Source organism: Epinephelus lanceolatus, chromosome 16 (assembly GCF_041903045.1).
Source record: "Epinephelus lanceolatus isolate andai-2023 chromosome 16, ASM4190304v1, whole genome shotgun sequence".
Taxonomy (NCBI): domain Eukaryota; kingdom Metazoa; phylum Chordata; class Actinopteri; order Perciformes; family Serranidae; genus Epinephelus; species Epinephelus lanceolatus.
Window position 1 is genome coordinate 23,691,156 of NC_135749.1, and position 23,064 is coordinate 23,714,219.

General features: G+C 40.2%; 3 protein-coding genes across 5 annotated transcripts; all 3 read right to left on the bottom strand.

The window, feature by feature from the left end:
* Window positions 1-3: 3 nt before the first annotated feature.
* dnajc8 (DnaJ (Hsp40) homolog, subfamily C, member 8) lies at window positions 4-4,966 on the bottom strand. Its single transcript, XM_033638055.2, has 9 exons — window positions 4,850-4,966; window positions 3,420-3,521; window positions 2,487-2,543; window positions 2,303-2,369; window positions 2,012-2,106; window positions 1,835-1,906; window positions 1,298-1,389; window positions 1,038-1,113; window positions 4-933 (listed from the first exon to the last, which is right to left on the bottom strand). The coding sequence occupies exons 1-9, from the start codon at window positions 4,919-4,921 to the stop codon at window positions 811-813; spliced, it is 756 nt and encodes a 251-aa protein (XP_033493946.1). The 5' UTR covers window positions 4,922-4,966; the 3' UTR covers window positions 4-810.
* Window positions 4,967-6,399: 1,433 nt separating this feature from the next.
* LOC117263769 (heterogeneous nuclear ribonucleoprotein R) lies at window positions 6,400-14,704 on the bottom strand. 3 transcript variants are annotated; one of them, XR_013493573.1, is made up of 14 exons: window positions 14,530-14,696; window positions 13,186-13,346; window positions 12,948-13,066; window positions 12,743-12,850; window positions 12,522-12,635; window positions 12,187-12,363; window positions 11,847-11,982; window positions 11,528-11,733; window positions 10,954-11,103; window positions 10,744-10,865; window positions 10,121-10,659; window positions 7,857-7,917; window positions 6,836-6,896; window positions 6,400-6,539 (listed from the first exon to the last, which is right to left on the bottom strand). XR_013493573.1 is itself a non-coding variant. In XM_078175649.1 (12 exons), exons 2-12 carry the CDS (start codon window positions 13,340-13,342, stop codon window positions 7,883-7,885), a joined length of 1,863 nt encoding a protein of 620 aa, XP_078031775.1. In that variant the 5' UTR covers window positions 13,343-13,346; window positions 14,530-14,696; the 3' UTR covers window positions 7,787-7,882. The 3 variants fall into 3 exon arrangements, 2 of the variants coding, with proteins under 2 accessions (XP_078031775.1, XP_033493294.1); XM_078175649.1 differs by lacking the exons at window positions 6,400-6,539; window positions 6,836-6,896 and having other exon boundaries at window positions 7,787-7,917; XM_033637403.2 differs by lacking the exons at window positions 6,400-6,539; window positions 6,836-6,896; window positions 7,857-7,917 and having other exon boundaries at window positions 9,242-10,659; window positions 14,530-14,704.
* A 625-nt stretch (window positions 14,705-15,329) lies between these two features.
* LOC117263372 (ATPase inhibitor, mitochondrial-like) lies at window positions 15,330-17,585 on the bottom strand. The gene is made up of 3 exons (XM_033636655.2): window positions 17,422-17,585; window positions 15,733-15,845; window positions 15,330-15,627 (listed from the first exon to the last, which is right to left on the bottom strand). Exons 1-3 carry the CDS (start codon window positions 17,491-17,493, stop codon window positions 15,486-15,488), a joined length of 327 nt encoding a protein of 108 aa, XP_033492546.1. The 5' UTR covers window positions 17,494-17,585; the 3' UTR covers window positions 15,330-15,485.
* Between the last annotated feature and the right edge of the window lie 5,479 nt (window positions 17,586-23,064).

Here is a 23,064-nt window from a genome sequence, read left to right on the forward strand (position 1 = left end):
TGGTCTTGAATAACTACAATTTTATTGATCCAGCGTTGTCACTCCTGAGCTGCTTTCATTGTGTGGACTTATTTGAAATCCAAAGCAGGAACTTAACAGGTAAAACAATTTTATTCAACATAAATAGAAAATTATGTGCAGCAAACACCAGTCAGGTGTTTTTAATGACAGTATTTTAATGAATACATTAAAGACATGCAGAACTAAGACATTAAATGTAAATCCTGCATTTGTACTGTGGAATATTTTCTGTGAATTGGTGGACGGTCCAGAAATCTGTTCCTGTTCTGCTTGGATCTGAGAGCACATATCAAGGTTGTGTGTGTATGTGGTCAGCATAGTACTGGCATGTAAAGTATCTGTAATACAACCAGATCCCCAATAACAGTAATGCCACATACCTCATCCCTCACATCTAGCTATAGCTACCTATCTAATGTTTCTTCACGTTAGACTCTGCTCTTTAGACCACTGTAATGTAGGCTTGTTTGGACCAAGCTTTATTTAGTTATAAAAACAAAAAGAAAAAAAACAATGACAAACCACATTTTTCTCATCAGTTACAGAACTGTAAGATGCAGCATTTCTCTTTCTTACATGAGGAGAGTATGATCTCTGGGTCCAGATCACAAATATGTACATTAGAAAAACCAAGTACAAAACTATGTTTGTCAGGGTCAGGATGAGGAAGTATCTTGATGACTGTGGAACAACGACTTCAAAGTTGACTGTAGACGAAGAGGTGATAACACACAGAACTGTTTTTTTAACAACAGTGGGTTTATTCTAACAAAGTCCAGCTTTACAACATCATTCCCTCTGTTCCATCTTGACTTTCGGGGGCTTGAGGAAGGACCTGTTCTTTTTCTCCTTGCTCTTCTTGCCTTTGGCCTGGAAGGTCCTCCAACTGTCCACACGCCCATCTCTTGTTTCCTGACAGATGTGGTACAAAAAAAATGATTATTTAAGAAATGCCAAAAGAAATCACGTGTCCATTTAAAAGTACATCAAGTAACCACGGTCATGGAGGAACACACCTCAAAGTTTTTCTGCCATTCTCTCTCCCGCTTTGCTTTCTCTGCTGCCTCGATTTCTTCCTCTCTTGCCCTTTTCCTGGTAAATTGAGGAATTAAGAATTTAATGGCATTCTGAATGAATGTTTTACATTTCAAAAGTGAAATCAGTTACATTAGAATCAACATAATTTAGGCACTGAAAGAGGTGAAGGCAGGTTACCATTTTTTTTTTACACTTTACAGTATAAAATACAAGTTGTAAAGATAATGTGCAGCAGTACCTTTCATGCATGTCCTTAGCTTCCCTTTCCTTCCTCTTGATTTCAAGCTCTGCGAACAGCTTCATGGTCTGTTTGTACACAGCTTGCTTAAACTGGAAAAGCACAAGGTAAGGTTTGTATTAACCCATATTTAGTAATGGACATGAACGTGACAAATGAAAATATTTTGTAAATAAAACGTCACAAAAATGTCATCTAAAAAATAACAGTATGTAATAAAAAGGTCATTAAACATTCATACTAAGTCATAAAAGAAGCCACAGGTATGTCATAAAAATGTTACAGTACAGCATGTAATAAAATGTCATAGTATAGTTCTTCATAAAAATACCACTAAAAATCTATCATTAAAATAATGCCATCGTATTATATGTTTTAAAAATGTCCTTAAAAAGTCATAGCATACCAAAATGTCTGATAAAAACGTTATTTTTATAATGTTTTGACAGCTATAACCACTTGCATGTCTGTTAACACAATAATAATAATAATGACTAACAGATCTTTTTCATCACTGTCCCTTTAACTTTGACGTACCACTTCAGGGTCATCTTCCTCCACATATAACGGCTTTCCATCCTTCTTCAGCTGTTTCCTTTTCTCCTTTACCTGTTGGGAGCAAAGAGTGGACAGTAAACCACCAGAACAGCTGGGTTACTTTGAGGGAAAATGACTTGAATATTTGAATGGTAATTGAATGTGTTGAACACTCACGATATGCTCCACATATTCCTGTCCTGCATGGATCACATCTAAGGCTCTCTTCCTCTGCTCTGGCTCCAGCAGGAGTTTGTACGCCTTGTCCACAGCTAGAACAATGAGATGTTCAAGAGAAATTAAACTGATGTGTTTCTTTTCCATCTACTGACAGCATGCACAAAGGCAGAAGCTGAATGTACTATTAACTGTGCTAACACCACAGAAAGCCACTAACAAGTTCATCTGTTTAACAGCAGCCAATGTATATTTGCAACATACACCTAATCTGAGATGGAAGGAATTTACCTTCAAAGGCTTTCTGTGCTCTGTCTGGATCATCCTGATTTTTGTCTGGATGGACCAAAATGGACAACTGCGCAGTTAAAAAGACCAAATATTAGGTATTAAAAAGCAAAAACATGATGTCCACAGGTATGTCATATTCTCAGAGAGAAGACACCTGAATTAGTTTTTTTTGTTTTTGGCTTACCGCCCGAAATCTTTTCTTCAATTCATCATCAGTTGCCTCCGGATCAATTTGCAACACCTGAAAATGATATGAACATTGTTTTGTTTATTTTACATAGTGTCTCCATTTTTCTCTGATTCTGTTTTTGGGGAAATACAGAGTTGCAATATTATGTAAAAGAAAATGCTAGTGGTTAAGTCAGGGATTTGATTTCACATTCGGATTTCATGTAAGGCAAGGCAATATATTGATATTGTATCGATGTTGTGATATAAGACTGCCTAGGATTTTGGTATGGTAAGTGTTGTCCTCTCCTGGTTTTGAAAGCTGCATAACAGTAAAGCGATGTGAGTATTTGAATTTACCAGACTTTTCTAGCTGGTCTATTATTCGCCTTTACCCATAAGTCTGTAAATATGATGAGTTCTCGCTATCAACTCAAGGACAGGGAGACTCCCTGCCTCTTACATGAGCTACATGGCTAGCAATTGCACATTCACAAGTCCAATAGAAGGCCGTGGTGTGGACCCTTGGTGCTTTCTGTGGGTCTTCAGGTGAGCACCCCCTTCACCGGTGTTTCACCAATTTAAGCTCACAACACCTCCGGAGGGCTTGACAGCACGCTCCAGCGTCCTGGGGCAGCCCCCATGGCCCCTCGGGCTCCACAACCACGATGCTCTATGATGTCTCCTCTCTACTGAGTGGGTTAATCCGGCGCTAGTTGCCCCTCAGCCGCTAAGTCATTATATCCATGTTACTGATGATTATTTATAAAAAATAACACTGTAATAATTTGTGAAAGCACCAATAGTGAATCTGGCAATATCAATAGTGCAGTTGGTCCAAAAATCACCTGATGTTTGGCACTCAACAATATTTTAGGCATTTTTTTTTAATTAAAAATAATTAATACAAACATGAATAATGAAAGCACTGAATTGATGGCATGCTTACCTCAAAGGGATTGAGGTTGAAGTAGGACGAGCCAGGTCTGAGCAGTCTGTCAATCTGCTGCTTGGAAGTTAACACAGAGTCTCTCTTTTCAATCTGCTTCACCTGTCAAAAAGAAATTATGACCATGAAAACCTTCATGATACAACCAGAAGTTAAACTGCAATGTCTGTCTGAAAACTAATATACAAAATGATGTTTTTCTTTTCTTTTATACATTATGTAAGAACAGTGACATGTTTATAACCTGGAAATCCAGATGCCCCACCCCTAGCAAGAGTCTGGATTTCCAGGCTAACATGTTTAACTATCGGGGAAACATATGGGCCAGTCTCAGGCACTGAATTATCTTTATGGGTAGACTGATTTAAATGGTTAAAATATGTTTTGATGGGACCAACTTTCATCATAATTCTACCTAACAGGGTGGAAAATCAAGAAACATGGAAAAAGACACGTGATAGCCTATATGCTCACCCTACTTTACTATTTTGTGTTCCCTTCAAACGATGTCACCTCCTAACACGATCTCAATGGAATTGAAGTCTATTTGGAAGGTGAGAAACTAGGAAGGGTGGAAAATGACTTGAGGGTCACACAACAAATTATGAAAATGGTACATTATCTGAGCAAGATATTGATAGTTATCATCTTAAGATTTTGGATATGTTGTTGTTTTCTTTGTTTTTAAAGAATGCATTACAGTAATGTGATGAAATTTTCTGATCTTACCAGGCTGACCTAGCTGTTGTATTATTGTCCTTTACCCACATTACTGATGTTTATCTATCAGCAATATCATTGTGTAAATATTTCAAGAAAGCACCAATAATCAACCCTGCAATACTACAATGCAATATATTTAGTATATGTTTATGAATTAGCACGTATGTACCAAAAAAGTACAGAAAAATAACAAATATTCTTGTATTTGTGTAAACAAAAGACTAATGTATAATTTAAACCATCTGTTACAGTTATTTGACACATTATAAAGAAAATATGAGGGAGTATTGAAGGAGGACAGAGAAGCTGCTACATAACGTTAACAGGAATGACCTGCTATGATATGATGTGACTGGTTAAAACGCAGTTACACTGCACTGTGATTAAAGCTGCTAAATAGAAAGCTAACAGCACCTGCACTGACGGTAAATACTGTTTATCCTATTGTGATTCAGACTGCGTTGACTTGTGATAGTTGAGAAAGGGAAACTAAAAACAGAAACGATCTTTGATGGTGTCCTGATAACACCAGAGACGAAGCTGCTAACAGAACATCTCAGTATGTTAGCTTCTCATCGCTAGCCGATGCTCATGTCCGCGAGGCCTCGTAGGTGATAAACACAACCGTTGGTTAAACGGCTTCAGCCGATGTGCGGAGAGCTACCGACACTTTCAGAATACACACAGTCACATGAGTTTAATCCTACCTCCGTGTAAAAGTTCTGAAATAATTCATCTGACACATTTTCAGTGGAAGGCTCTCCTCCGGCGGCCGCCATCTTCCCCCTGGTTTACATGTGACGTAGTAGCATCACGTGACTATGCAGTCCATTTAATCCAAACTCTTGTAGCGCGTGCTCTACATACAACAACGGCACATCTTTACGAAAAGAATAAATAACTAGAAATAAACTGATTTGGTAACTAGAAATATGAAAATAAATTATATCGCTGCTAGAATATAGAAACTTATCTGTACCAAAGACGGAAAATATAAAGTATAGCTTTTTTTTTAAATCATTAAAAAGCGTGTTTTTTTGACGTTTTTAAAACATTTAAAAAGATAACTGTTTTATCATGCACTATAAAACTATACTTGTTATATTATTGTTACATTTTATAGAGCGCATCGATTTGCGATGTAACGAAGTCATCCCGACAAGTTCGCGTATAGTTTACATTTTTCATTTAGAGACCAACCAACAGAGCTTTGCACTGGGTTTCTTTGGCATGACATAACAATAACAAGCAGCAGCTAGCAGCCCCATGTCATATCCAGGAACTACATTTCCTATAAGGCTCCGTGCATGCATCCTTTATTAGGATCTCCCCTTGGATCCCACGACGTGTCGCTCACAGGATGCTCAGCTGCTCAAACACTGAATTTAACACCGGTGGCCTTAATTTTAACCTGAATTTTAAGGCTTGAAATTTCCGCCAACATCCTTGAAACACCTGTATCCACCACGATTATGCAGGAATGGGTAAGCACAGTAAACAGGATTAGCACAGGTAGACCAAAATCAGGTTACACTGGTCCATTCATTATGTTTACATGTCCACCCCCTATTTCCATCCTCTGAGTGATGAAGTTTGCAATAACAAACATGTTAATCCTTTACTGAAGGAACCATACTTATCATAATGAGCTCAGTGATGCTGCACACAATTCACCATGACTGTCATTTATAAGAGCCAAGGTAAAGTTGGCACATGCTGCAATGTTTGTAAACAAAAACTTCACTAGATCCATGTTAATATAAAAAATAAAATAAATATGCATACACAAACACACATGTGATTGGGTAATAAAATGTATTGAACAAACAAGAGCAACACATCCTTCACCTTTGCATGACTAATAATTTAAGCTGGCTAAGGAAGCAGCAGTCTGCTGGATGGAGCTCTGGATCATGACATGTCCATCAACTGTATCCTCCTACGCTTCTGCAGTGAGTAAAAAAACATGAACCATTAGAATAGACATTTCTCATGTTGGTCCAGGCAATAAAAATACTACTCTCATACAAGAATGAGATTTCACAGTATCTGTGTATTAAACAATTGTTATTATCGGTTACAATGACCATTTAAGGAATGAAAAAGTTTTTTATTGTAAATAAATGCTTCATTATAATTGAAACTTAATTTTTAAATGGACAAAGCTACAAACCTAAACACTGCAAACTCAGACTTTCTCCAGTACATGAGTAGCTGCACCAATCTGCAATTACTTCTCACCTGTGCCTTCTGCTGAGCTGGGAACAGGGCAGCTAGCTAGTGTTCCCATGCGTACTGGACCTTGAGTGTACGGACCAGTGACTATTTCATGCCGAGGGATGTGAAGCCCTGTGATGAGTGGCAGCAGCTGGTGGAGAACAGTCCCCTGACTGAGAGCTAGAAAAAAGCAACACAGATGCATGTTAACAAATCTCGGTTAATGAGCTCCTTAAAATCGACACACTGACATATGATGCAGTGTATCTAAAACTGACCCAAAAAAGGTGTATGCCAGATTTGTGACTTGATGCAGAGTTAATATTCTGAAAACCAACTTACAGAATTTACTGGCTCTGGTAAGCAAAGAGTTCATAAAAAGAAACTAGCACATCAAGCACATTCTACAATATAATTAAGAAGTAGGAGCATATTGAGACTTTGTGAGCATTAGTGCAGATGATGAACAACCTTACCAATCAGTCCCTTCCATTTGTGTGAACTCATTCACATGGATGGGGGCAGCTCCTTTACTGCCTGGTGACAAGAGGCAACATATAAAGACACAGTTCTGATATGAGAGACTGTAAAGGACACTCCAGCATTTCATGGCACTTCAATACAAACCAAAACATGTGTCAACTGATGCAACTGGCCTTGTACTGCAATGCTATGCTCCATGTTTCAGTCTTACCTGTGCAATATAAATACTGGAGCCCATCTACTGCCATCTTGTGGCCTTATAGGGTGCAGACATCTGTTTTGAGGCACAGCCATTGTTCCTACATCAGCCAATTTGATCAGTATTTCATTTAGTATCCTCTCTGCTATTTTGATTAATTTGAACAACAGCTCCTACAGTTAATATCTATGTATTAATTAACACCTTTCTGGCTCAGGAAACGGTCAATAAATATAGTGTCGGATAAAGGAACAATGGACCAATAGTGGTGCTGGTGTAGAACTGCTACCTCTACTGGTGTAGGAGTGGAAATGTCCACCACCACCCTCCATTCACAGAGTGTGCGTGCAGACAGCTGAGCTGCTTTTGGTGCAGTGAGCCAAGACTTGCAACAGGTGCTTGCAGGGTTTATAGCGCTTACCAAATCCTTGACTGTCAGCCTTCTGGCTGTTTAATCCAGACTAAAGAAACAGCCATTTGGCTCTTAAAATTGTGCGTGACTTCTCATTTGGCTTATAAGGGGAAAATATGTCTGTGGAGGAAATCCACGCTGCTCATGTGTTCTCTAAACCCAAGAAACATACTGGTAACACAATTTTAATATTTCCAATGATTCTTCAGTCAGCTTTAGTGACTTGTGTTCTTCATAACCTAGGAAAAAAATCACACTCCTATTGAATTTAAAAAAAAAAGCTTGATTCGTAGTATATTAGTAAGGAAACAATAAAAAGAAAGTATAATTATGGGTAGTGTTTCTCCAGTGATTACAATTAGCTACAGGAGAGGAGACAGTACTCTGTGCAAGGCTAGCTCACCCTTGAGTACCGTTCAGGTGAGTTCCTCATTCTAGTGGTGCCGCTCTCAATGCTTCTCCACCTAGGCAGGTTGGAATAAGAGGACAGACACATGAAACAAGATACAATGATACCATGGTACCAAAAGGCAGATGCTAAATAATCACTTTTCTATGGTATGCAAATTCTGACAGGTGGTCTCTTGCTATGGCAGAAGGCACATTAAGAATTTTAACCCTTTGGATGGTCAGATCCTTGGAGTCTTCAAATAGGAGAGCACAAGATGGTTGAGATGATTTGCAGATTTTTGGAAATGAATTGGAGACAACTCAGCATACATGTACAAATCCATTCAAAGTCAAATGTGTTGACTTACTGCTGTAAGGGTGTCAGTATCAGGACCATACCAGTGCAAGTGACATTTTAGCATCATTCAAGATTGTCCTCGTCTGTAAAGTTTATGTTAACAGATATACACAGTATATGCTTTAGTAAATGTCAGCCGGCCATTTGTATTAAGAAAGGTGAAAAACTCAGCACAGGAACTCTAAACCTGTGAAAATAATGTGTTTTCTACTACGCTACTATACTACATCCCATAATTTTCACAAAATCATCACATTTCTATGCTTTTGCACAAGAAATATATATTTTGAAATGTATCCAAAAATGTTATTCTGGCTATCTGAAGAGGTAGAAATAGAGACAAGAAACATGAGGCACAGTTTAAAGTGAAAGACTGTGCTAATAATTTTTTTTTTAGGTCTGACCAGGATGCTTCAAAGCTTCAGCTGTTGCTAAGGTAATCGACATCCAAATAAGTATTTGCTTTGTTTTTTCACCTATAAACTGGTGAAGTAAACTGAAAGGAGGTGGCAAACGTCAGACACGATGAGGCCAGTTGGTTACAGATGGTTATCCATGGCTGGCAACTGTAGTGAAGCATTTGCTTTGCATCTGATGTGGCCCGACCTATTGCGTTTTAGTTACAGCGCATTAACCATCCACAATTTTCACAAAAATAAATTACCTATGTAAAGAGTTGGCTGAAGTTTACTGAAGCATACACTGTTTACCTGTGCACACAACTTTTGAAAGACAAGTACAATCTTGAGTAATGGCAAAAAGTCAAATTAAAGTTTGGTACTTCAGTAGTTGTTGGTACTGTCATATTCACAATATGAATTCTGAGTGCAGGGAATGACTGTAGTCTGATGTAACATGCACTGAAAAATAAAGGGTTAAAATCCTGTTATCATCCAAACACCTTTCAAATTCTCTCTTACACAATTTCAGTCTTTTGAAATTATCCTTTGAGGCGAAAAATTTGAAGATCTTCATCCAAATAAGAGAATTGAGGTAGAAATCAAATCAAATACTAAATGACAACACTGAATTTGAGTATCTGACAATTGACTGATGCTCAGCTGAGTTTTATTGAAACGGAACAAACGTAAAAGTTATAAATACAAAGAACATCAGAACAAACTGCTATGGCTCTTAAGGTAAGCCAAACCAAATTCTATTGGGCAAGTTCAAAGAAAACATAGGAAGTTATGGTATCAGTTTAAAAAAAACACAATTTGTCTACCTCTAGAAATGCTAGGCATACACTTTGACATTACAAAACTTTGATTTCTTCCTTCCTGTGGATTCTTTTCTCCACCATTGCAAAAAATGAAGTATGAAGCTCTAACCATATGCATTTATTTACAAGCAAGTCCCTAAGCAACTATGAGAAACCACAAATAAAGGGAGTACAAGAAGGGGAAGGAGGAAAGGGGCATGGACAAAAACTTCCTGCAAGGCAATGTCATTATTTAATGTCCTCTCAAACTTTTGAGAATGAACGTCCACTTTTTTTTTTTCTTTTTTGTAAATGTTCATTGTTGGCTTAAAAAGAATCAGGAACAAAACGTAACAATAAAAGTGTTTTGTGTGTTTTTTTTATAGACACATGTCCCAATGTAACCGTAGGAGTAAGAAATGATTCACCACAACGGTTACGTTCACTTCTTCAGCCAAAAGGCTTTCCAGCCAATCATCTTGAGCCAATTCTGGGGTCTGTCCATTTTTTTCTGAGATATATACAGATTTTTTTTTTTCATGAGGGGTGAAGAATAAAAAGTCAATCAAAAAATTGTGGCCAATCTCCTTTTTTTTCTCTTTTTATTGTTGTTTTTCTCTTTTTTTGTTGCCAAATACCTTTGGGTGCATCTACTTCCACTGCTGCCCATAAGAATCCTGTGAAAACTCCATGGTGTCATTACTGTAACCATAGTTACCGGAATAGTCGGCCCCTTGCTGCAGGGGCTGCTGGGCGATGGGCTGGGATCCCCAGTTCTGTTGGTTGTTGGTCTGGCGGCGCTTGGAGTCAGGCTGGTTAAACACGTCTGCCTTCCTCTTTCCGCCAACGTTGCCACCACGGTTGCCCCTGGCCCCGCGAGGACCGCGGCCCCTCTGCGGCTGGAAAGGGGCTCCACGCCCTCCTCGGCCACCCCTTGGACCACCAAGGGGTGGCCCTCTTTGGGCGTAGCCCCCCCGGCCTCGTGCTGGGGGTGCTCCACGAGCTCTAGGCGGAGGAGGCCCCCCCCTGCTGGGACGAGTACCACGGCCCCTCATGCTGTACACATCTTCGTAGCCGTAGTAAGGGTCTTCATAGCCACCACGGTAGTCATGATAGTCGTAGCCATAGTAGTCATCATAGTAGTCATCATATCCATAGTAATCTGGTGGATAGGCATAGCCCCCTCGGCCACCACGACCCCTGCCTCGGCCTGGTGGCGGCATGCGAGGAGGAGGGTAATAGTAGTAGTCATCATACCTGCAGAGGGGAAGATAGTGTTACATTTAATGAATTCCTTATAAGAGAGTTGGGCAGTTGACGAGTCAAGTCTCTGTCCCTCACCCTGCATTCCTGGTGGTCTGCCGAGCTGCTTGGCGCTCTTTCCTCTTCTTGTCTGGGGGCTTTGCCAGGACGATCTCAATTTCCTCTCCTCCTAGCTCCTTCCCGTTCATCTCATCCATTGCCTAACCGAACAAAACAATCTATTACTGTAACATACACACAATCAGCAGACATACGAAACATCTTGTCCAAGCGATAAATAAACCCCACCTTTACAGCAGCATCTCTTTCTTCAAAATGCACAAAGGCGTAGTCTTTCAATTTCTTCACTCGCTCCAGCTTTCCAAACTGAGAGAAGGTCTTTTCAAGGAGCTCTTCAGTCACTGCTGTGGCCAGCTTCCTTACAAAGAGCACTTTAACCTGTGACAACAAAAAACAGGATGTTTGTTACCCTGAGAAAAGTGAATGGTTGTCTTTCAAGGACATTCTATGCAGAATTTTCCTAATTAACAATGTATAGACTCCCTCTCAATTATCACTTATGACTCGTGTGGCAGTGTATTTTTCTGTAGAGACTCTGCCTGTGTTTTATTTTCTACGTGAAGATGTGAAGGACATTTATGGGCATGTACCCCCACAGGTGCCCCCTACAGCGTCCAGGTGCCAGAGCATGAGCAGCAGGCATCCACGAGACAGCGCAGAAAAAATGCAAACATAGCAAAACGAAATGCCAAAGAGAGTGGATCTGGGGTTGGCTTTTACTTTCGCTAGCAAGTGTTTTAACAAACAGTAACTGACAATCCTACATACTATAACTTTAAAGACAGAAAGACAAGGAACTAACCTTGGCCATGACCTCTGGGTCTGGCTCAGCAACAGGGTCAGCCCACTCTACAGTGACTGGGTTTCCCCACACCTTGACCTTGCCGCTCATCAGGCGGCGGCGAGCCTGTGCTGCGGACTTGTGATCCTCATACTCCAGGAAACAGAAGCCACGGTTCTTCTTCTTGTCATCTGGCTGGTGGTACAGTATCACTTCTTGGAGACCCTCTGTAAGATTGAACAGGAACATCTCTGACTTTCTATCTATTTTTCTATTCTTAATAAAGATTTGTTTTAATGAGTGTCTGACACAGATCCACAAATGTGCTTTTGAGACTGACCTGTGACTTTGCCAAAGTCTTCCAATATACTTTCCCTCGTCTTGTTCTTTGGAATTGATCCGACAAACAGGCGATTGTTTGCAACAGATATACACACTCCCAAGTACTTGCCAGGGCGGATTTCATGGTTATCACACTTAAAACAAAATGAAGAGGCCAAAAACTGTGTGAAATTCATTGTACATGAACAGCAATTTAAAAAATTAAGCAATGTGAAAGTAAAGTAAAACTCTAGGAATCAAATCAAGACCATTTCCAAAATATCTTGAGTATTCCTTTAAAACTAATAACCGTTAAACTGTTTAATATATTTCTTTCAATGCATTGCCATTCTACTTACAAGCTTTACAGCCTTTTGTGCATCATCTTTATTGCAGTATGTGATGAAGGCGTAACCTCTATTCTGACCAGAGAGAGGGTCCATCATTAGCCTGAGGTCCCAGATGGCACCAGCTGACTCAAAGAGCGGCACCAGCTCATCCTCATACAAATCCCTTGGGATTTTTCCGACAAACACCTGATGAAGAAAACAGGTGGATAGGTGCATGGATTTGTAAATTGCAATATACAGCATGTTGTGCAGGATTATGAATGACACAGCAGCACTGACCTAATACATTTAAAATTAGGGACTTGAAAATCCATGATGAGCTGCTGTATATATTACTTATCTACCTCAGTTCCAATCCCTGGTTGTGTTCCTTTGAACACATCCTCAGGTGGGGGACCGCCATACTTTCTTTGCCCTGTGGTGACATCCAGGGTGTATCCTGTCCGCTCCAACAGAGCCTGGGAAACACACAAAGCAAAACATTAACTGAGCTGCAGAGGAATGTTTACATGACATTAATAATGACCTGCGTTAAAACAAACCTCAACCACACGACTTTGTTTACCTTTATTTTTGCCTCATCTGGGCCCTTGGTGGACTCTTGTACTTTACTTCCTTGTTTTTCTCTCTGTCTGTAAGTCTTCATGACTCCACAAAGGAAAGCACTTTTATTCTACAATAAAAACAGAGAGATGTTGTTATTTATGATCTACATTAACATCAAACTCCTGTTTAAGACAAGAAGGGCTATAAACCAGTTATGTGGTTACCTGTACGTGGGACAGGTCGCTCTCTTTGAATTGCTGCAGCACAGTAAGCGCTCCCTCCTCGTTGAACTCACGCAGTGCATCAATGGCCCTTTCATCTAGGTCAACATACGCCACTAAGCCTACAAATTCAAAACATGTTCACTGTCAGGCTCAGCTACAGTAGATAACAATACTACTACAGCACAGCTTGTCAATATGAGATCTCATAGCTCTTTGTGTCAAAACATCTATTACCCACCTGTCTGGAAGATGTTATCTAGACTTTCAGCCACTTTCTGGGGCAGCCCAGCATCAATGAGCGTCTGGTAGTTCTCTGTGTGTGTTGTTGTCACATCCATGGGCTCCTCTTCCTCCTTAGGTGTGGCAGAGCTGCCGTTCACCTCAGCGGCAGCCATTGTCCTGAAAAACAATATATGGCAACAAAAAAATAATTAACAAAATTTCTTTTTTTCCCCATCAGACTTATTTTATATCTATTAACCTCCAGAAAATGTTCCTAAACAGCTCAAATCTGTTACAAATGAACAACACATTAAGGTACATGTATCCTTTTGTTCTAGTTATGTGACCCATACATTCGTGAGAGAGGTTCATTCTGCGATCCGGGAGGTTACCAGTAAACACTTTTAATTGTCGTCTTTATTTTATCTGTTAAATCACACTTCAGAAAATCTTTCTGATACAGACACCAAATTTCTGTTATTAAATTCTCCTGTCTGGCTACAAAGTGCACATTGCTATGCTGGTCTGCCCTGCAGGTCCCCACAGACGGCATGTGGACATCACAGATATCAGCTATTGTCCCTCTGGAGAAACTGACCTATGATCTGGATCTTATCTCAGACAAATTCTGCAGACTTTGGAAACACTTGCATTCCTGTTTACAGAGTTTGACTTTAATGTGCTATGCTATTAATCTGTTTCCTGTAATATTCCTGTTTTCCGTATTTTTTAATTATTCATATAATGCAGCGTCTGTTTTTTTTCTCTGTTGTTGATAGTTCTAGTATGTTTAGTGTTTTTAAAATTCAAATATCAAAAGAAAAAACAATAAAGAGAAGGTTTATATATCTGTCATCAAGCAAACTGTTTTCAAATGGGTGGCTGTTGTGATCTGACTTTTGGTTGATGGCCTGTGTAACTTAGGGACATTACACACAACTGAAAATAAAAATAAAAGGCAATTCTAAAAGTTGTGACAAGAATCTACTAGGAAATGCATTTGTTGTAATAGAAATTGATGTGAAAACGTGCAAGTATTGCCCGGTCACTTCAAGAAACCACCGTCCCGCCCCCTTCACATGCAGCTTGCTAGCTACCGAGGTGCACACATTTTATTATCACATTTACATGCAATAGGTGTTACTGCATAGCAGCAATTACTGTAGGCAGGTGTATTTAACAATTTACAGACCAAAACAGAGCTCCGATATTTTTTATCTTGAGCTAACAATAATATTGGTTAGCTTGCTGGCTAGCTAACGAGCTTATACGAAGGCCTCGCCGTGCAGAGACAGCTTTCACACACACACAAACACACACGCTCCGTACAAGGTGCAAACAGATAGTTAGCAAAACTCACCGGTCTAATTCGGGACACTAACAGTGGCGTGTGTTAAAATGTGAAACGATTAAATTCACGCACGTACACAAAAATGTCTAATACGAAGAATACGTTTCAGTCTAACCCACGAGACAAATTTCCAGACAGCTTCGGTCTCGTCGTCGGCTCGCCCGAACAACGCCACCGCTCGGCAATCATCGCGAGATGTGGGGGGGGGAAAACGCACAGTTGGGGCGGGTGTGTTTGTTTTGACTTCGTCTTTTCATGGTGATTTTCACCCGGGCGCGGCGTTTTTGCCAACAAAAACAGAAACCTTTTATCTTATTAGTCATGTGTCTGGTAGATAAGTGAAGACATACTTTAAAATTCAAATGTCAGAATTTATAGCGCTGAGTCGACTTCCTGCACAACAAACCGTAATGCGGTGCCATCATGTAGAACTGACCTAAATAAAGCAATATCAATATTATTGAGCAAATCTTTCGGCTCCCCTGCTAAGATACACTCATTCTAAACACAAGGTACGAAAATAGCATTGTTTCATACTAACAAAGGTAGAAGAAATAGTTACGCCCCAGCAACAACTTTTAACCCGAGCGGGCAGCGCGGTGATTGAAAACGAGCGCTTCATTACCAATTATCCAATCACAGAGGCTGAACTTTGACCGACACGACTCCAGCCCAATGAAATTCAGCCATCTTTAAAGAGGATCCGCCTCATTTGTCTAACACAGTTCAAAGCACAATCCACAACTGACAAACTGACAATAAGCAGGAGGGACATACAAACACACACTCATGTTAAAAAAACTTTCAAGTAAATGAAAAATTAAGCACTTTATTGGAATTGAGGATGACATTATAACATCTTATACAGGACCCGCCTTGACCAGCAACAAATCAATCTGTATCAGATAATTATTGACTTGGCAATCAGATGGCTGGGAGGAGGAGTGGTAACAGGCTTCCCAGCTTTAGTCATCATGTTTCAGCTTTCTGATCTTGCCCTCGTGACGTTCAATTTCCTTTTTTAAGCGCTCAATCTCTTTTTTGTGGTGGTCAATCTCTTCTGAGTGATGTTTCCGCAGCGCTGCCATCTGCTCCTTCTCTTTCTGCCTGCAGGTGGAAACGAAATGAAGAGAAGTGAATCTCGTGGAAAACCAAAGATACAGGCATGAGCCTTCTACAGTGTGATTACTAATGCAATGACATGCTTCTCACCTGAAGTACCGTTCCTCCTGTGCCGCTTCCCGCTTTCCAAAAGCACCCCCGGCCTCCCTGATGGAGCCTCCTCCACCTCCACCCTTGCCTGCTCCCTTGCCCAGCTCACCAAGCTGAATTAAACAGAGGGAATTGTCAGAATTAATATGTACATGTGCAGCTATCATTCCAAGACTATCTGTTGGTGGTCCACACTTTTTTCAGATAAAAAACAAACACATTTCATGTTTGTAAAGAAAGTAAGCTCTGCCTTACTTGTACCTATTTAACAAACTGGTAAATATAAAAGCAATTTCCCCTATATGCTCATCGTGTGAATCTAAAATACATTCAATGCACCTGTTTGTTTGTTTTTTACTGCTGTTACTCCAAATAATTGTTGTGCAGACATTTCTGTTATTTGCTTCAGGAAACTATGTTATTTCTCTGAATACATGGTATTGTTTTTATCTGCTCATACTACAACTGAACTCGATGACCATCTTAAACTTCTCGATCGTCACGAAAAATATAATATCCCTAAGAGAGGCATTTAAGAAACCTGTATACACTAGATCTGCGGTTTTTTTTATATACATTGTGTTTTCTTGTTTTGTATTGTTTTTTATTATTATGTATTGTGCTATAAGTTTTGCACTTTCTAAATATGTGGCTCTGCATTCACTCACGTGATTTCTTTACTGTATGTTGTCTAATGCCCTTGCAGATCATTTTGCAATTTATGTCTGTAAAAAGGACTATAAAAATACATTTTACTTCCTTACTTACAAACCTAGAAGAACATGGTGTTGCTAAATTAATACTATTCTTAATTAGTGTGGAAAAATACGCAACTTTTAAACAATCTCTGTGATGTAAAAAAATAAAAATAAAAAAAAATCCCTCACTCTTCTAGGAGACTTGTGCACATTTGGGGAAAAGTACATATATTTCATTGTCTGTATCACAAGTTGTAGCCTACTTAGATCTTTAATTGTGTAAAAATAACTAAACCAAAATGGAAAAAAGATATTTACAAGTTAAAAGTCCTGCATTCAAAATCGCACCTCAAGTAAATATACAAAATTATTAGCAGCAAACTGTACTTAAAGTATAAAAGTAAAGTCTTGTGAAAAATAGCTCCATTCATTGATCATGTATCTATTAGTGTCATGTTACCGTCCAAGGTGAAGCAATCTCTCAATTTTGTCATGGTACGGCATGTACTGTTCATGTAACTATAGCTGTCACATAAACATGGTGGAGGAAAAGTACAATATTTCTCTCTGAGGTGCAGTGGTGCAGAGTTGTAAACATAATATAGTAACGTTACAAGTATTCTAATTTTGTACCTAACTTTAAGCCAGTACTTGATTAAATGTACTCAGTTAGCTACCTTACAGCACTGTGACGTAACACCGGCAGAGCACCTCTCCAGTTATGCAGGACCTGTCTTAGATCGGTCAATGGATGATTAGCAACTTTTCTAACATTACGTTGGGGCCATAAGCAATATGCTACAGTATTTACAATCACACACCGAAAGGTAATCGATGAACCGGCACAACAAATCGATCCATGACTGTGCAAGCTAGCAACTAGCTAGCCTAACTAACTCCATCCGATACCATCTGCTGTGCTGCGGTTAGCAAGCTAATGCTAACGACGTTAAAAGTCATGTGTCACCAATCCAACGCAGTCAAAGATTACCTGATCAGATGCCATCCTAATCTGAGAAGCGACGCATTTCCTGATGTTTAATCTGATAAGGAATGATGCCATTATACTCTCAGATATGATGCAACTGCAGCTGAGCAGGGAAAGTTTGATGTTACCACCCTGGCGAGCTGAATGTGGAAATATGAACGTGAGCTTCCCATATGGGTGTTGCGCGTGGAGGTGGAGACATGCGCCTCTGCTCCATGCTGCCACCAGGCGGCGAGGGGTGGGAACTGCAGGAGTTATGTTTATGGTTTGCAGACATTTGAGATGTGCAGCTGTGCTTGTGCAGCACATAAAAACAGTCAACAAATCAATCCTAATAAGAAACCTCACACTCGTACTGATTTGTTACCATTTATATTTGGATATGACCTTTATTCTAGTCAGTACATTTCGGCACCAATTCAGTGCACAGTAAGTCAGTTTTATGTCAATTTTGGCAACAACTGTAGGAAAAAGTTAATTTCTTGAACTGCGACATTTAGACCAAAGTAAAATATCATTCCTCGTTTATTACTGGAAAATTAATTCTTCATATCTTTTGAATTGCTTTGCCTATAGAGAAGAATCAAATCTTAACATGTTCACCTGACCTGCTCTGCACTGACTACTATCTAGATTACACAAGCAATTAATTATAATTAAAGGAGCAGTGTGTAGGAATTAGTGGCATGTAGTGATTAGGACTGCAGATTTCAAACAGCTGACACGTCTTCTCCATATGACAAGCGTGAACTCCTGGTTAGAATTCTTTCTGAGTTCAATGTTCAGGAGGTTATTACCAGGAGCCATATTATCAGCAGACGTCTTTTCCTCTCCAAAGGCCAGTTCAGGCCAAAGATTCCAGACACAATGAAACAGTTTTAGTATGCTGCAGAGAAAAGTTGCAGTGGTCTGAATGACTCTGTTGCATATTTGTACAGCTGGGTACCCATGTGGGCTGTACACATGGGCGCATGCTGTGGCTGTTGCACACACAGGTTAGTAGTAGTAGTAGCTGTCACGGTCAGATATTTCTAAGACAATGCAATACAATGCAAATAAAAGGTAACATTAGAGTATCTAACCATGTGAGTGGAGTTGAGTAAGAGTTGAGTGCTCTGCTGATACATCCATGTGCTCCCTGGGGTTTATTGTGCTGTTCAGCTTTACATTACGTCGTAACGTACCTGTTGCTGTAGAAACAACAACGGTTTTCGTGATGTCGCAAGAGCCAGTCTCAGCTCGGTGCCTCGGTGTGAACTGTACTGTTGCCAGACATTGCAAGGCCATTTAGTTGCAAATGGGTGCACGTAGTTGCAAGTTGCAAGTCATTGCAAGGGGAATCTTTGGTCTGAAGCAACCTTTAAACAACAGGATCAGGTGATTTAAACCAGTCAAAACACAGAAGGAATCAGTTTCTTGTTAAAAGTCAGTGTTTCTCCGATGCTGTATAGTTGTGTGGCTTGTCACAGATGGGCTGCTAGCCCAGCACCTGCTAATGTGTGCTCAGCTTTTGCCTCCAATAACTCACTGTGTGCTCAGCCTTTCTGTCTAATAACTTGGGATTCAGCCATTCAGAGGGTTTTTCCACCATGAGCCGAATTATCTGCAGAAATGTCTTCTCCTCTGAAATGGACCAGGTGATTTAAACCGGTAAAAACACTGAATTAGGGTTACAGCTGTATCCAGGTTCCAGGGTTTACCAGGGTATACCATGATATGAAAATTGGCGGTTATCATACTGCGTACATTTGCTCATCTACAATGCAACTGGATGGAAAATCTCACCTTTATTTTATTTTTATTTTTTACATAAGGGAAACCCTTTACACAGAGTTTCAATCACAGGATGTTCAATCAAAAATATCCCTTCTGTTTTCATTTCTTTAAGGGTAATTCTGACTGATGATAATACGTCTGTAATACTGTGATACCGTGAAACCGTGATATTTTCTGAGATAGTTATCACACCATGTACCACCAAGTAGCCTGGAGCAGCCCCACACCCTTGGAGCACGACCAGCTTCGAGCAGCCTGCGACTGGAAGATGCTGGTGGACGTTGGCTGGTGGCTTGCTTTTCCTCCAGAGATAGCAACCACTACCCTCAGACCTGACATGGTACTCTGGTCCCCATCTCTGAAGAAGGTTTTCATCACTGAACTCACCGTACCCTGGGAGCACTCAGTGGATGAAGCTTATGAGTGGAAACGGCTACGCTATGCTGAGCTAGCTGCTGAAGCACAACATCGTGGCTGGAACACTAAAGTCCGTCCGGTGGAGGTGGGGTGCAGAGGGTTCGTGGCAGCATCTACCATCAGGCTACTAAGAGATCTGGGAATCAAAGGCCAGAGCTTGCGCCAAGCTATTAAGGCAGTGTCAGAGGCAGCTGAGAGAAGCAGCCAGTGGCCGTGGATGTAGAGGCAAGACTCCTGCTGGGCCCCTGTTTGAGAGGGTGATCTGGGAGGCACACTGCGGGGACTTGATCACCCCCGTAGGGCCTTCCTCAGTCGAGGGTGTCTAGTAGTAATGGCCGAAACACCCAATGAGATCTGGGGTATACTACTGAAGATGTGTACCCTGGATCACCCTCCAAAGGAGAGAGCCCACCGGAAAACTCCACTGTGTCAACATCATCAAGTGTATTCTCTAGGTACGTGCTCGCACTTAAAGGAATGTTTACATCTCATCCTGTGTTTTGGAAACCCAGATAGTTATCACACCATGAAAATCTCATACTGTTGCAACCCGTCCTAACGTGGCTGCTAACTATGGTGGCCTACATGAAAATGCAAATGGCCCTAACTAGAGTCAGTATTTGGTTTACCTGTTAAGTGCTACCATAGAAACATGGTTGTACAGCACAGTGGACTCCGTGGACAAGGGCCTGCTCCCCATGTAGATATAAACAGTACATTCTAGGCTTGTGAAAACAGGACGATTCTTATCTTCAGGCGATTATACACAAAAGAAAACATAGTTATTTTATTATATTCCATTTCTCCCAACATATTTTGCTAAATCCTACAAACTGAACCTTTAATTAATTAAAAGTAGGTTGATTTAGCATTGTCATTTTCCTTATTACAAGCAACAAAGTACATAGGTCTTTCCCAAAAAGTTCTAGAAAATGGAACTGAACTTGCATTCAGTTTTGACCATGTAAAGCTAGAGAACTGTTCATCCATCCACCTTTTTAGCCAGTGATTCCTGTTTAAGAACCCAGCAGTGTACACAGATCCACAGTCTTGAGTGCAAGACAGGTAAGTGGGGCACCGTGCAGGAAAACAAGCACACTCTCATAATCTTTCACTGATTTGTAACCCTGTCTGATGCAGCGATACAGAAGATAACTCAAGTTTTGCAACAATACAAAATACACAGATTTCCCCTCCTTTGTGCGCAGTCATTTTTCTGAAGGATCTGAAATTGGCAGAGCTGATCACTGTGGGGGAGTTTAAGTCGATTTTAAAGGATCGGGAAATTATCTCTTTTAGTCAATGTCATATTTGTTCTTTTCCTGGATCTTGTATTTCACGTTAATTGTATATTGTGGTTTTACTCATTTGATGGGTATGACAGTCGTATATGTCTGTTTGTCCTTGTTGTAACTTGTAACAATGTTTTATGCCCTCTTGGCCAGGTCACTCTTGAAAAAAGAGATTTTGTTCACTCCTGCAAAGCTGCACAGGCCTATGTATTTAATTTTATGCTCATATTTTGTAACCACTGTTTACGTACCTGTGCAGCAATCTGACATCCTTGTGTTGTGGGCCTATTACTCAAAAGAACAAGACCCAGTGCTCATATCTCAAGTGCTGGATGAGACATACACCACAGCACAAAGGAAAGCTTCGCGCAGTAAAGAGAGGTGGTGGGTGTTTAGTACAGATGAGTCATAATAGAGCCCTACTGATGAAGAGTCCTCCCTGTCAGACAATGCTCAGCCCGGCACAGTGTTGTATGAGCTCACCGTCCCTGACACTCCCCTTTCATCATCTGAATCCAGCAGAGTTGACGGTCAATGAACAAGTGTGGGAGTGGTGTGGTTGTGATGACGTGCAGCATGCCGTCAGATTGTTTAAGTTCAACAATGACCAGAATGATCCGGAAGCTCCTGTGAAAAGCTTGCATACCTGCCTGGCCGCTGTGTTCTGTAATGCAGCATCCTTGGTTTATAAATGGAGGGAGGAAACAAAGACAAGGAAGATTTCAAGGATTGTACACAACAACAGGGTCAACAAAAAACATTTGAACAGTTCTCTCTGAAGTAAACAAGGTTACCTGTGTTGCCGGGTTATATTTGAACACTTGAAGATACATTTTTGAATATTACTTTACACTTGTCCACACTAGTGAGAGGAAACTGCACATCAGAGGTAGTAACACACTTGCAACAAATGGTGGCAGTGTGCTCTCGTACAGATATCTGCCATGTGCATGTGGAATAAGCTTCATATGGCATTCATATATAACTATTTCCTCTTGTCTTGTAATGGGTGACAGCAAGTAAAGTGGCGCACTCATTTTGCTTCAAATGAAGATGGAAATTGAGTTTCACATGGAGCAATGAATATATATAATCATTATTGAACAGAAGGCTCCAGTATTCACAGAGTTTGCTGATTTTGCCGTATATAACTCAGCTGTAAGAAACAAAATAGCTTGGCAAAATTACCTATAGATCTTTCATAAAGAATAATAAGAGTTATGAGCAAGCATCCTTGTCCCTATGGTGACTGACACATATTTTCCACACCTTTCAATGTAAAATTACCTCAGAGGATACAATTAATCGTGGCCCAATAGAACCGGAAGTCATTTTGTAATGTTTGGGAGAAAATAGCAGCCAACACACCGAGGCAAACTGAACTTTGAGGGTGTTTTTTATGTGCGGCCAAGCGCATTTGTGCATTTTTCTATGGTCATGTATGGACTTCCGGTCCACTGGATACAGAGCAGCCAGTTATCTGTATCCTTTCAGAGCTGTTCACCTCGCCGGCTCAAGTGTTGCCATAGGAAATAGTATCCTGGCAACAGCACTAACCTGAGCAAAGACAAAGTAAGGTCATGCAGACAACAAGATGTGGTACAATGTTCCTGTGTGAACAACTCATTTTCATAACCTCTGCTTGCAAGGACTTTCATTATAATTTTGTCATATTATCCTTTCAGCATTTTTGCATTATTATTCCACGTGACATTTAGTATGAACTCACATTTAACTTGCAAAAGCCTTTTTTGGGGTGTCTTTTTCTTTTTTAAAAAAATATAAATCCACATGTTGGGATGTAATGCTTATAATCTGCCTCCCTCTGCCAGTGCACTATCAATGATTGCATGAAATAGCGTTCTCATCTGAAACTCACCTGCGGTAAAAGCGTGTTGATATACCCCTGGGGATGTAACTAAACCTTTTGTTCAGGATTTGAAGACATATTGCTGATGTAACAGGACTGTGTCGGCATGGCGTCACTTTAGTAAAGTACTGAAACGACAAGTACATTTTTCTTTGAAGCCTAAATTTTTAATCAGCAATTCAATTGCATTTGAATTGCAATGCAGGAAACTGTGTGCTATGATATTTTCTAAGCCCTCACCCTCTTATTTTAAGTATTTAGACTTCTTGATTGCTGTTATGTGCATTCAGC